Raw genomic sequence first — 15728 nt, 5'->3', positions numbered from 1 at the left:
AATCACGCTAGAGTTTTTTCTTATATATTCCAACAGTCAGTCTTTAAATTTAAATACAACTGCCACAGAAAAACCCTTGTACAAATGTCAAGTAACATTACTTTAAAGTAGCTAGGTGTGGTGATGCATGACTGTAATCCCAGCACTTGGGAGGCTGAGGCAGGAGGATAGACAGTTCAACATCAGCCTGGACTATACTGCAAATTCCAGGCCAGTCTGACCTACATATTAAGACTTTCTCTCAAAAAAACAAACACAAAAACAAACAAACAAACAAAAAAAACAGGAATAAGGGTAGGAATGAAGTGGTAGAATGCTTGACTTTGTGGATTGGTGAGGAAAGGGGTAAATTATCCCCAGAGTCAATTTACTTTAAAAACAAAATTATTTAGAATAGCAAAAATTCAATTAGAAATGAAATAGATCTATAAAATCAATGGCATATTTATATTTGACTCAATTTAAAATGAGTTTGCTTTCAACAGTTTTCAAATTATACTAGCCTGTTTTAGAACAAATGTACTACCTGCTATACATCTTTGACTTTAGCAGAATATATTCTGGCAAAATGTACCCTACTTCCTCACTCCTTTTCTTATAACTCTGATACACCTACTCTTAGAGGTGTAAATATTACCTACAGACTAACAACATCAGGCCTGAGTGTACTCATTAGTTAGAAAAAAGAACTACCCCTCAAATCACCGGTATTTTATGAGGGTGTTACAGATGACAAGAGAACAGCTAGGTCCTCACTAGGTGAATGGAGACATACATCAAGCTGTTCTCTTACTGTGCTCACATTAAAGGTGAGCCACAAGGAAGTATTAATAGTAATTTTCAAACAGCAACTAAAATAAGAATAACTTTGTAAGTCAGTGGCCTGAATACCCCCATTAAAAACTCAATGAATGCTTTATGTTGTAATATTCAAAAACATAGATAAAATCATACCAACTTCCCCCCAGTGGAAAGGATTAGTGCTGCCTGTTGTGCAATTATACACCATGATGTTTCTTGGTCTGCAAAGAGAAAGATGAAAGCAAAGAAACATCAAGAGAAGTCAAAAGTCTAAATCTTATGTACTATCAAAGTAGGAAGACATGATGACACTGGGTACCTTTGCTATATTACACAAAAAAGCACCTCTAAGGGATTATTTCTTAAATATTTAGGCTTTAGTTATAAATACTGCTATAACCATAAAAAAGATGCTCAGAGATTATTACAGCAGTTCTAGTGTGCCATGATTGACAAAAAAGCATCTCTTACGAATTTCAACTCAAGTTTAGGCCATGATTGACAAAAAGCATCTCTTACAAATTTCAACTCAAGTTTATACTATTTTAGCTTGGCTTAAATCATTGTTCAGGACTCCCTCCCCGTTTAGTTCCTAACAAACCTGTACATTCTATAAATCCATTATTTATTTCCACTGATGGCTCCACATGTTACTGGCTCTACTGCACAGCTCTTAGAACAGTGGTATGTCATATATCCTAATAGGACACTTTACTAATATGGCACACTCAGGACTAAAGGATTAAGGTGAGAAGCTCCTTTTCCCTCTCAGTCACCACACAGTTAATAAGCAACATCGTTGCCTCATATACCTATTAACTCCGGAATACCAGGCTGCAGCAAGGCTTGTGTTGACAACCACATCTACAGGAACAAGATCTGCAAGGGCATTGTTGGAGGCACGCATTGTTCGAAGAATTCCTTTCCCTGCCTTTTTTAAAATTAAAAACAACACCTTCAGATACATAGCTATAATGTGTGTATATATAAGCATATGTAATAAAGATACAGAAAATGTGTATACATAAACATATGTAATAAAGACACAGGAAATTTTATAAGACAAGTAAATCAAAAAGTTTATTTACCGCAATGAAGAGACCACTTGGTCCATTAAAGTTATCAATCCATCCCTAATGTCAAAAATTGAAGGAAAAAAAGAAAAGGTTAAAACCACCATCAAAGTAGATTTATTATTTGAAAGTGCTAACTTCCAACACACTTTATACTTTCTCCCTAAACCTAAGAAAGATCTATATTCCATGAGGCATACTGGTCTTAGTCCTCAAAAATCTCCCAAAAGTTTCCTCTGGGATCATAAATGACTAAATCTAAGTATTACCTAGCTCTGCTAAATCTCTGCAAAGGGAGGAAAAAAAAAGTACATACTTTCCATAGCTTTTCCTAAATTAAGCCTGTTCACCTTTGATTTTATACTATTTATTAATATAGTATCTTGCTTAAGAGAATATAGTTTTAAGTGTTCCTCAATCTTAGTATGTAAATCAGAAGAATAATTATCAAAACAACAAAGGACAGACTGTCACTGCTATTTATACAGACCTCAGGTTTTTTGTTTTGTTTCTGAATTAGCTTACTTTCTGGCTTTTATTTCTGCTTTCTCTTATTCTAAGATTTAAAAGTATTATAAACCTTTTTTTTTTTTTTCTTCCTGTTTAGCTGCAAATTACCAAAGAAATCTCTTACACTTTTCTTAGCTTTGTAATCTACACATAGAAAGATGTACTTCATGCATGACTTGCTTTGGCAATGGAAACAGATAAAACCACGGTCTCCTTTACTGAAGACACAGTATAAGAACTTTTAATTTGATTTTCAAATAGAATTTTCGTTAATCTACATTCCATACACTCAAAAGCACTTAGGAGAGAGAAGCAAAATATTCTCTTCCTATATTCACCAGCTCTGCCATGGTAAAGCACATTCAGCACACAACATAGATCTTAAATCATATACAAACTCTTTATACAATTATAACTTAAAACGCTAAATCCCAATTATTTAACATTTTAAAGAGCTTACTGGAAAAGGTTCTTTCCAACTGGCACCAACAATTGATGGCCTTACAATGGCAACATTTAGCTTTGCTCCTTCTTGTTGTACAACATATTCTGCCAATGCCTTGGTGTATATGTAGGTATTAGGTCTGTCGCCTATCAATTTTGGTGTGATATCATTTACTAGGCCATCATCCATCCATCTGGAAAAATAAAGAAATTACATTAAACAATTCCAAATATTATAACACAGATTAAAAATGGACTTACTTGAACTTTGCTCAAACCTATCTGTTGCTCTGATTGAAACAATTTTCATTTCTTTTCTTGGTTTCTTGAGACAGGGTTTCTCTGTGTAGCCCTGGCTGTCCTAGAACTTGCTATGTAGACCAGGCTCACCTTAACTCACAAATTCACCTCCTTCTACCTCCTATGTGCTGGGATTAAAGATATGTGCCACGACATCTGACTTCCACAATAACTTTTACTAACAGAGAAAAATAGGTAGTGTCTTTAAATATGAATCATGGGTCCACTACCTGCAATTCCTATATCAAATAAGGACCAATAGTCCTTTCATAAATCCTATATGAGATAGCAAACTTAACTGACATAAATCAATTAAGGGTCTTTAGAAAGTATCATTCAGTTTAAACATTCAATATTTCATGTCTTTGATCAGAATGCTACTAAAAACCAAAATGAAGTAATTCACCATCACCTAGTACTTAAATCAGAGTTCCTTCCCAAAGTCCAAATAAATTCCAAAATCTAACAGGCCCCAAATGTTTCATTACAAATTACATATCTGTGTATTACAATCTAACAGAGTAAACAGGTTCAACACACACATCTGCTATTACATTTAATATAAAAGGTCTAATAATTTAAATATTTAAGAAAAACCACTGAGATTATATATCCTCAAGTGGGATTAACAGACACTGGGATTAATAATAAAAATATTGGAGCATGTTATAAAATATTCAATTAGCAACCTATAACGCAATCATCTTTAATGATCTCAGCATCTCTGAAGATCACTTACAAAATGACCATGGCCAAACAGGTGATGTCAATGGTCTTTCCTCACTTTTCTCTAAGGTGCTATGTCCTTGTTTCCAGATACTTGTCTTTTTTTTTTTTTTTTTTTTTTTTTTGTCACTAAGCATACAATTAGATTCTGCATACTGTCACAATCTGATTATACCCATAATAACTAGGGAAGCTTAAAAATGTTCCCACATATGGAAGTACTTTGTTTATATAGAAGAATAACAACATTAAACTACAGGCAAATAGCTATCCAGTTTGAGAAAAACTACAATGGAGATGAGTTTTGAAAACTGGATAGGATGGGTAATCCATAGATGGGAAAATAAGGCCCCTGCTCCATAAAAACAAAACAAAAAAATACCTGAAGAAACTCAGGTGAATAAACCTTATTTCTACTGAGTTCATACAGAAGTGCACAAATCATTTACTAGACAGATTCCTTTGAAAGCCAGGAAAGGAGAAAAAAGATTTAAGTTACAACCTCTTCTCATTTCCTTAGATGCCTGCTTAAGCCAAGACTAAGAAGACAAAAAGCAATAAGCTTCATTAACTTCATTTTTCTCCAGAGTCATAAACATTTCTATTGATTTGTGAGGAAATGAGATATATATTTAGGAACATCTGTATAAAAGGCATAAAATAAAAGTAGGTAATCCTCACAAGAAATGTCTCAGTTGTCTCTGGTATTGATTTTCTTACAATCCATTCCCTTACCATGAAAAGCCTTTCTTAAAATGTTATATGTGCTTATTTCAGGAAAAATCAAGGGATGATGAGAATCAAAAGTAAATGGAGTATCTGTGAGGAAAGATGGGACTGAGAAAAAACAAAAAACTGTAAGACAAAAAATCCACAGAGATAGTTTGAAAACAATTATGTAAAGACATAATGGCTCTTGGAATGCTTCTGTAATTGTAATTCAAACAAGAGAAAAGAGCTAGTACTTTAAGAAAGTCAGACCAAAAAACAAGTGAAGACTAGGTTGTGTTATATGTATTTCACATAATCCTCTACATCCACCAAATACAAATATTATTCATAGAACAACTGCTGATGGGAATCCCCATCCTCAGAAAGATGGTAACAATAGGAGGGAGTACGAATCAAAGGACTGGAGTTCCTCTAATTCTCTTAAAATGAAAGTCCTCTCTATATGTATTGTACACTGCAAGTGAAGGGGTCCTTTAGTAAACTAGAACCTTATGGTTAAGCAGCCATTGGTGTCTGGTCTCCATAGGAGCTAGAAATGACTACCTAAAAAGCAAAGCTTCTAACACATGGATAAATTACCTGACCCAAAAGGAAAACTCTACATTGACCTCACATCATACAGCAACAGATAAGCAGTCAGTTGTTGAATATAGTAAGAGATAAATACATGCATAAACATATGTGTGCATAGCACAGAAAAAGAGGAAAAAAGATAAATTCAGATCCAAAGTCTTAGGATTAAAAGCAATGTGTATTAATTCAAACATACTCTAAAGAATCAATCAGCTTCTTGGGATCTACAGGGGGAGGATAAACTACTTCATCAATATGCTTTCGATTGCAGTAGGCATATGCTGTTGACACATGCATGAACACTTCCAGATTCTTCATTTGCTGAGCAAGGAGAATAAGCTGTCGTGTAGCAATCACATTTAACTGAACAGCATCTCTGCAAAAAAAAAAAAAAAAAAGACAATGAAAACTTAGAAACCTACATTTTTTTCTTTAACCTATTTAAAAACCAAATCTGAATTTCATTAGGTAAGTACAGATAAAGAATCATGTTTTTCAGTAATTTGCAATTTCTCCTTTAGCTCTGAGTTGGTGTATTTTATTTCAGTATGAAGAACATTAATTTTACCAACTATGTATGAATTTTCTGATCATGAAATAAACTCCAATATAGGATTTGATAAACAAAGCATACACTGTGATATAAAACAGGATTTTGAACAAAGCTATGGAAGCATTCATATCCTGGTATGGCCTCCATGTCAGCTAAAATGCTAAGTCACATAAGCACTCAAGCCTCATCTTCCTCACCTGTAAATGGGGACAATAATGGAATCTCCCACCAGAACTAGAAAAGACTAAATGAAAAAATAACTTGTAAAGCACTATAAGCATTTGTATCTGTTATTCTTAACACTGTCTCAGAACAGGCAACCAGTGAGTATTAAAGAGATGGTGGAATGTTTTTCTTCTATACCACTTTATTCATAGCATCTTTTAATGGTCCATCAAGAGGTCCATTGTACAACGTGGGAACTGGACTTAATAACAATATACAGACTACTGAAAATCATTGATTTTTAAAACATTCTCAATACAAGTTATGTGAGGCAACACACATTATCTATTAGACCAATTCAGCCATTCCACATGTATCATACATGATAAACATACAGAGTGAATCCCAAGGCAGTAGAACATCCAATCTCAAATAAATAAATAAAAATAGTTAATGGCATCTAAGGAAACCCATCCTTAAGTTGTCTTCTTGCTTCCATGCACATGTTTATACAAACCTGCACGTATACCAATAAACAGACTATAAATGTAGGGGAAGGGGAACCAGCTGGAATACTCAATACCATTGAGTGATAAAACTGGAAAAGTATTACATTCTTGTTATAACTACAAATTAATACAACAGATCTAAAAGAAATAGGACAAAGTCCAGAAATTGTACATTTATTAATATAGTAACCTAATTTTTAGAGCAAAATCTCACCTGAAGCCTAATTTTTCAAATAAGACATAAAATTTTAATATCAAGTAAAAATTATACAAATTGTTATGTATCAACATTATAGAATATCATGTAGTCACTAAAACCATGAAAATCATTAGAACCATGTAAATTATTCTACACTAAATTGAAAGATGAAATTATTAAATTAATATCCATAATGATATAAAAATAATGTATGTTCAAGCATAGATCCAATGAACTTTAGGGGAGGCCTTCTTAAGACAGGGTCATGTGGCCCAGGGCTGGACTGGAATGCCCTATATTGCCTAGGATGACCTTGTTTTGACCCTCCTCCCTCTACTTCATGAATGCTGGGATTACAAACATGTATCATTACATCAGGTATGAAGTATTTTTATAAAACTGAAAATGGCTTTGAGCACTTTACAAAACATTTATATTGTCAGTGTTAAGAAAATGTCATAGACAGAACTCAGCCTACCTGACTGTATAGCAATACTTGATATCTATCTGCCTGAAAACAATGGGGACAAGGAGGATATTGTTTAGGTATACTGAGAATATTTTATTACAAGCTCATGAGCACAGGACAAGAAGTTCTGGGTCACCAGAAACAAGGACTAACTCATAAAAACAAAAAGCTAAATAAATTTAAGACTTCTATATTTTCTTTTAGTAGCACCTGAGATCCTATGGAGGAAAAAAAAATATTTTTAATGAAACTAAGGTGTGGGTCTTATGATCCTCCCAAATTTCAACTATGGAGAAAAAAACATCTGTTCAAATGGAAATCTAGCAAAAGACCTTACACAAAGAAGATACTATCCACTAGCGCATTAGAGAATGCATTATTTTCTTTCTAATTTACAAAACAATGGGGATAAAGAGAGAGATGTTTTAGAGAAAGGACACAGGGGGTATTCTGTTGCACTGTCCTGAGGATGCTAACAGTTTCTAGGTCACCAAAACTGAGGAATAACTCAAAAGGCACACTCCTGTGCCTTGTGTCTCTCCACTCTATTTGTACCTGAGGCCCAAAACAACATAAATTATAACATATCTAAATTATCTGCCAGGCTAGTTTTAACCTCAATAGAAACCCTATTTTTTTTTTTTTTTTTTTTTTTTTTTTGCTGAACTTCAGGCTGAGTCCCTTACATAATAAACAAGAAAGTAAGTAAACAGAAATAAAGTTTTCATATTTTATCTTATGAAATCATAAGTGTATCTTAAGATAGGCAGGGTCAAGTACAATCAAGAAATCTACATTTTAAAATATGTTTTCTAGTTATTGTAGTTTTCTTTCCTTTTCTTTGGAGATGGAAAGAGGCAGATAATGTTTTTACTAAAGGCAGATTTCCCTACAGGAGCACTTATGAAAAGTTCATAGTATGAGACAGAGCAAGAGACAGAACTAGAAGAAAAGTCATCACTACAAAATGCCCACACAAGCACCAGGATTCACCAGAGGTCCTTTCGAGCATTTTTTTCTAGCTACAGTACATTCTTAAAGTCTAAAAATAATACACTTAGATGCCACCATTCCTTTATCTTAATCTGTACTCCACTTCTTTTGGAAAACCTACTCCATACTCATCCCCGGGGTCTCATCATCTAGAACTGCTCCATTCCTGAAATCATGTGTGTTTTCCCCAAACAACATATTTATTCTTCTTTCTTTTCTGTTTTTGACCTCATAATGGTCTCTGGCCTCTTGCTATTCCTCTCTACACAACAGATACTGTTCCACCTAGGGAATACACGACTGTGACACCAACTACTTATTCCCCTTCTCCTCCTCACCTCTTTATTCCTGTCAATTTCTTCCCATTTCAGTATTTGAGAAACACGTCTGAAAATGAATAAGCTTTGCCTCCCCAACTTTCAACAAAAGCTGTTCAGTACTACCTATATTTAGACCTGTATCAGCATAGTTAGCATATGCCTAGGGCTTTGTGAAAGGGTCCACATCCAAGCTTAACTTGGTTTCTCCCCAAGGCACTAGGCAAAATATTAGGTGAGTCTCCTCCTCAATAGTAACAATTTTATATCATGTGATTGATATCTGTGGCCTAACAGATGGTGATGGTGATGGTTATGGTTATATGTGTTTTTCCCCAAGTGGCTCTTATATGCTATTTCCAATATTTCTGAATATCTGGCCCAAGTCTAATGTTCTACCAATATTTAGGTGTTCACAACCATTAGGTCTGCTTCACAGAGATGGTTATGATGTGGTGACTAGGACAGTGAACATTTATAACTTAACAAAGGAAGAAAAACAATAAATTATCTAGGCTTTCCAATATGGTCTCTGGTATAAGAAATTTTAATAATGAAAGAAATCTTATCATTAATGATAGCATTCTTAATCAAAGGAGAACACAAAAGTAGTATACTGTGGTCCTTCCGGTAAAGGTTACTTTTGAGATGTGTTACCTAAATTGTTTTCTGTTAATAAAAATTCCCCTTTAAGAGCACCTAATTTCCTCCTTTAAGTCAATAAAAACTATACCATTTAGTATTATGCACCAGCCTCTGAAAAAACACTAAGTTTCATGTGATTATGTAAGTGCTTTCTTTTTATTGTAAAGGCAATAATAAAAGCATAAACTATTGGGGCAAATGATAGCCTGGCCATTTTATAGAAATGAATTCTAAGAAAAAAATAAAGCACGCACTAAGAATCAGTAAGAGACAAGCACAATAGTATATACCTGTTATTCCAGGATTTGGGAGGCTGAGGCAGAAGAAACATAATATTAAGGTTAGCCTCAGCTACCACAGCCTGATTAAAACAAAAATCAGAGACTATATTCATAATCATGAAAATATAATTATTTAAAGTGTAATATTAGATCTATATGCAAATACACATGTAAGGGAAAAGGTTAAATTAAAAAAAAATTCTCCAATGCTTAGTCCCAACTGATATATCTATGATCAACTCCTACACCTAACACTCAGGGAATGTCACAGTAGAGGGGCAAAAAATTCTAGAGAGGTCCAGGCAGTCTGCTATGAGATTATGTCTTCTGTATATGAGAAGACAGTTATACTCTCATTAATATGGCTGCCTAAACAAAACAAAACAATGATAACATCAGGTAATATGACAACATGGGAAATCTGTGAGTCCTACTGTGACAGCTGAAAAAGAGAAAGACTTGGTCTTTCCCAAGAGTGAGCCCCCTAACTGGTTATCTAGTACCAACTGATAAATCCCAGAATCACATACAACATAAGAAACACTGAATGGACTTGCCAAGTTATGTTTATGTAATTATGATGTAAATATAGTACACATATGAATTTTTATTAATTATTAAAAGGAATTTTCTTACTGATGAAGGTAAAAATTCCTTTAAGATGGAATGTAAATATTGCTTTAAATATATTTTCAAAGTTATTTTGTTTCTATTTTTATTTGAAGAGTAACATATGTTCATGGTGGGAATAACAACAAGCAGATAAAACTAATAACAATTATCATCAATATAGAAAGACATGGATTTGTCTAACATATGTGATTATACACACACACATACGTGTGTGTGTATATACATACACACACACACACACACACACACATATATATATGGGAGATCATACTATACTGATTATTATATTATTTTGTCACTTCTGGATTCTAAACACATGACAGTCACTGAGGGTCTCAGCTGTTGACTCACAAAAGAATTTAAAAAGCGTGAGTAAAGCAATGGCTTACAGACTCAGATACTGTGTGGTTAAAAAAAAAAAAAAGAGCTAAAATGAAGGGAAGGAAAAATCTTCTGAGAAATGCCAATTTATAGATAAGTAAACTCAAATTCAAGAAGGTTAATAAACTGTGAGGTCAAGACTAGAATTAAGGTGTATAACTCCAAAACTTCCTCCCCTTTCTTTATACTGCCTCAGGAATAAAATGGATTTGCCTAGGACAAGCTGAGTAAAATTAGGACAGAGGAACTGAAAACTGAGCAATGTTTTGAAGACTGTAAAGTACAATCCAAGAACTATAAAAGACAGTGATAGTACCTTCATATATCCAAACATTTGGTATTGTGCTCTCATACAATGTAATCATTTTTAAGAGATGCACTTCTATGTTCAAAAACTATGGGGTTTATTGCCAAAGCCATTTGCAGTCAGAGCCAAACCTTTTGAACATTTTAAAGAGAAGGGCTTCACAAATAGTTCCGAAGCATAAAAACAAACGCTTTAACATTTAACTAGTATAACAAAAATCAACATAAAATTTCACTTTTAAACACACCATAAAAATAAGTGTTATTAATTAAATGCCATTGTTTGAAATATATATCCATTTACTTTTCAAAAAGATTTATTTTTAGTTCATGTGTATGGATGTTTTGCCTACATATATATCTGTGCACTTCATATGTGCCCAGTGTCGATGGAGGCCAGAAGAGGGCAGCCAATCCCCTGTAATGAAGTACAGATGGTTGTGAGCCATCATTTGGGTGCTGGAATTCAACCCAGGTCCTCAGGAAAAGCAGCCAGTACTCTTACCACTGAGACATCTCTCAGGCCCTTCATTTATTTTTAAAATACTGATCACTTAAAATATTGGGGTTTTTTTTGTTTGTTTGTTTTTTGTTTTGTTTTGTTTCTAGAAGGAGAATGTATCCTGAAATTCAAATTGGGTTTTAAATTAAACTTTATTTCTAATATTAACTTGTCTCTTAACAATACCTCCAAAGCAGACTTTTTGAAATATAAACAAAGTGGCTATAACAGGAAATCATTTCTATCTTAGTATGCAAAACGTGAGCTTAATTTTGATTACTGTTCTGGAATACATGAAGAGTGCAAAGAAACAGCTGCTAGAGTAGAGTATTCTGACAACACTTTAGGAAAAGGTAACAACATAGCTGAGTAACTATTCCTGCTTCTTACCCAAGTACACTCTGCTTTCTTCTAGTCCATTGCTTGCTTCTGTCCTATTTTATAAAGTCATGGCAAGGTTTTCTAATCAGCATATACTCTTTTCAAAATGATTATTTAAAAAAAAAAAAGAATTTTACTAACTTCCATAGGACACTGAAAGTGAATATTAACATATGACAGTTTCATATCATTTTCAAAACAGACTAAAATTACATCTGTAACATATGAAATTTAAAGGTTAGTAAGTATCTGCACTTACCTTAAATTTTCATTAAATCTTACAGTAGCTGCACAGTGGAATATGATATTGGTAGAATCTATAATGAGCTCCTTATCTTCTTCACTGAGAGCAAGTTTAGGTTGGGTGAGTTCACTGTTGATTGCTATAATTTTCTCTCTAAAATCTGGATTTTCATCTCTTAACCTGTCAAAAAGCTATCAAATGGGAAGATATTTATTCAAGGGTAGTGTTTTCCACTTTTCACACCTATTATAAGCCCTTACCCCCCAACGGCAGCTATTTTAAAATTTTAAATTTCATGGGCTACAGAAGATTGCTCATCTTACAGATAAAGAGTCAAGACTCAGAAGTCAAGCAGTGCTTCAAGAAAATAGAGATGGCAATCAGCAGCATAAACATTAACTGTTCATTAATTTAAGCCTCAGAACAGGCTTAAGAAATAACAAACATCTGGACAATGATAGTCTCACCCTCCAACACTGCCAGTTAATTGCTTGATTTTAAAACTGCTGAATTATATGTGTGTCTATACACCTGAGTGCAGTGCCCACAGAGGCCAGAAGAGGGTGTGGTATCCAGTTAAGAGTTACAGAAAGTTCTTGGAGGAAATGACATTGAATCAGAGACCTAAAGGATCAACAGAACAAGTGGGCACATGAGTAAGTGATAGGGACAAAATTCAAAGCACAATAATGTTCCCTCCACAGGATGAAAAAAAAAAAAAAATACATTTTAGAAACTGGACTCAGCTACTCCTGGTTTTGTTTGCTTGGGTTTTTGTTTGGTTTTTTGTTTGTTTGTTTGTTTGTTTGTTTTTGTTTTGGTGGAGTAGATAGATGTTACTTTAGGAGGTCAAAAACTGCAGCTACTCTGCACAGTATACAGACCCTAGATAGAGTACTTGACAAGATACAGTCTCAAATATCTGTTAAGTAAATAAAGTCATTAGATTAGAAACTCTATAAATAAAGAATTTTGAAGATTTTCAAAACCAGTCTTTGGAATGTTGAGTACACATCACTTTCATTATATCCTAGAAGATAGGCCTAAAAAGTTTAGTTTTGTGGGTCTGGAGTTCAGAAAGGGAGAAATAGAACCAATACAGATTATACTAACCACATACAGTTAATAAATGAAGGAGGCCAGCCCTGAGAGTGGAGATCATCCAGACAGCAATGAGCACCCCAAATCCAAACTATACAAACTACTTCTAAATTTAATTTAAAGGACAACCATTCAATTCACAAAACAGACAGTGCTGTGAAACTACTTCATGGAAACTAATAAAACCAGATCAAGGCCTACAACAGGTATCTTAAAAATATCGACATTTAAGAGGCAAGCAGAGAAAGAGGAACCTAAGGAAGGGCCACAAGTACTTATTAACACCTCAATCCACACCTAGGACATGTTCATGATGCTTTAATGGTTAAATCTTCCCTTTATCAGCCATCATCTTTTTCAATACCATCTTCTCTAGTTACTGAAACCCACCACTACTCCCATTACCTCCTACTTTAATTATATTGATACACTATGAATGTTCTAAAAATTACTTTATGATCAGCTATTTCACTTTTTTCTTGGGGAAGGTGCTAAAGATGGAACTCAGGGCCTCTTCACATAGTCTAGGCATGTTTTCTATTGCTGAGTTACATATTTATATTCATATATAATACATATATAATTTGTATATAATATGTATATATATTCATATAAAATGAACAACATTTTAATTGAATCCCCACTATCCAATTAAGTTTCCTTTCCTTGAGACATTCTCATAAATCAGCGGTTCTCAAGCTGAGGTAATTTTGGTCCTCAGGAAACATATGTTGACATCTGGAAATACTTGTCACAACTGGGTCCTAATTTACAAAGGCCAGGAATGCTATTGATTACCCAATCATATACCAGTAGTTTGTAACATAATACTCTCCAGCCCAAAATGTTAATTATGCTAAGAGTGAAAATGCTTCTATAAGTTAATTAATAGGCCCCCTTTGGGGTGGGTGGGTGGGTGTGTGTGTGTGGGTGTGTGGGGGTGTGTGTGTGTGTGTGTGTGTGTGTGTGGGTGTGGGTGTGTGTATCCTACCTATGCTCTTTAATTCTGAATCAAAATCATACTGTGCTTTAAAACTTCCTTCTAAAATGGGTGATAGTGGTGCATACCTTTAATCCCAGCACTCAGGAGGAAGAGGCAGATGGATCTCTGTGAGTTCAAGCCAGCCTGATCTAAAGGGTGAGTTCCAAGACAGCCAGGGCTACACAGTAAAACCATGTTTCGAAAAACCAAAAAGGAACAAAACAAAACTTCCTACTAATTTCAAGTACACAGGAATGGCTTCTTGATACAAAACCATTCATTTATATTTATGTACTAATAATGCTATACATCTGGGAACAGTATTTAAAGTGGGATATATTCTAGGTGGGAATTAGAAGCACAAGAAAGAAAAATAACATATTTCAGGTTTCCTTTTTAACTATTTGGGAATAAAACATTTTATGTATAGGTTAAATCATAACAGTTCAATGAAATTTCAACACAAAATATTTCTTTCCATTACAAATTAAGAAATTTTACAAATACTACCCTAAAAATACCTCACAGATGCTCAAAAATGTTACATTTCACTGTTTCAAACATGGCATCAACTTCAATAATATTTGTTCTAATCTCCTCTTGATACCTATATACTCTCTTTTGTTTTCTCTTCTTAAAACTGAAAGAGAATCTCTTACTAGGAAGGAGTACCAGGTCAGGGTCTAAACATAGTAGTCACAAGCACTTCATATTAAAATGACAATATTAATAAGCAAAGGGCAAAGAAATCAACAAAATACACATCAGGCGTTTTTATTCAGCAAGCCTAGTAGTCTCCTAGCCTCTTAATGACTCCTTTCTCATGGGTCTTAAAGGATGTAAAGAATCAAAAGGAGAGATAACAGTTAAGGGAAACTACTGAAAAATATAAAGATAGTTTCTAAACTTCTGAGAAAGGAACTTACATCTCAGGGCTTAAAATAAAAGGTAACATAATTTATCTGATGCGTGGTCTCAGAAATGTTATGACAGGACAATATGTTCCTATCAAAGAACTATCATAAACTCCTATGACGGTCATTCACAGTGAAAAATCTGACTAGGAGTAGTGGAAGGGTTTGCTAGATTTAAATAAGCCTATTAGAATTTAAGTACATGAAGCGGGCAGATCTCTGTGAATTCCAAGACAGGACTACACAGAAAGACCCTATCTCAGGGAGAAAAAAAAAAAAAAAAAAAAAATTCCAGAATTTAAGTACACAGACAAGTATCATTCTCATTCCAAAATTAAGTTAAAAAAAAATCCTTTCTGAACTATGCCTGTATGCCTGCAGTCAAATTCCTTATAGCTATTGAAATGGATTGTGAAAATTAAAATTTACTATCAAATGTCATATAAATTTATTCCTTTTGAGAGAATTCACTAGCTTATTATGATTCTGAAATAATTTTACTTTCTGCTAATTTCCAGTAACTTTGTCAGTAACATTTTTCTAAAGGTTCAAAATGGCTAATACTTTATGTGATCCCTCTGTCATCTATCAAATGAGAAATGCGGTCCTGCTACCCATCACTATTATGAGGACTAATTCTAATAGTTATAAAGTACATTAAAACATAGTCTCTAAGGATGGTAAGTACTTCAGAAACTAATATTGTTATCTGAAAGCTAAACTATCTGATAATTATAAATAACCCATTTCAACTACTCTGAAAGCATACTTGGAATATCAATAACAGTAATTTAAACCTGATTAAAAAATTCGGTGTAGCATAAAAGAAAGCTGTTTTTCTTTTCTTGATTCTACTTCATTGTCATACTGCAGGAACTTAGCAAATTTCCCCAGGTCTTTTTTTGGGGGGTGGGTACTGAAACAATATTCTAAGCTAATGATGCTTCACAAAATTCCCACACAAGCATATACTTTTGTATATGATCATCTTCCA

At 33.9% G+C, this 15728-nt stretch overlaps 1 protein-coding gene across 3 annotated transcripts in view; it reads right to left on the bottom strand.

Annotated features, from left to right (window-relative positions):
• Far1 (fatty acyl-CoA reductase 1) overlaps positions 1–15728 on the bottom strand; it is a 59932-nt gene that overhangs the window by 18395 nt on the left and 25809 nt on the right. For all 3 annotated transcript variants that reach the window (XM_051192722.1, XM_051192723.1, XM_051192724.1), the window contains 6 exons: positions 11753–11928; positions 5356–5535; positions 2845–3022; positions 1890–1934; positions 1614–1732; positions 955–1022 (listed from right to left, as the gene is read on the bottom strand). In XM_051192722.1, the coding sequence (XP_051048679.1) occupies positions 955–1022; positions 1614–1732; positions 1890–1934; positions 2845–3022; positions 5356–5535; positions 11753–11928 (766 nt within the window). The remainder of the gene's footprint in view (positions 1–954; positions 1023–1613; positions 1733–1889; positions 1935–2844; positions 3023–5355; positions 5536–11752; positions 11929–15728) is intronic.

The sequence above is a fragment of the Phodopus roborovskii genome, unplaced genomic scaffold, assembly GCF_943737965.1.
Source record: "Phodopus roborovskii unplaced genomic scaffold, PHOROB, whole genome shotgun sequence".
Lineage (NCBI taxonomy): Eukaryota > Metazoa > Chordata > Mammalia > Rodentia > Cricetidae > Phodopus > Phodopus roborovskii.
The sequence above is the reverse complement of the archived record's forward strand: the minus strand, read 5'-3'. Positions and strand labels throughout refer to the sequence as shown.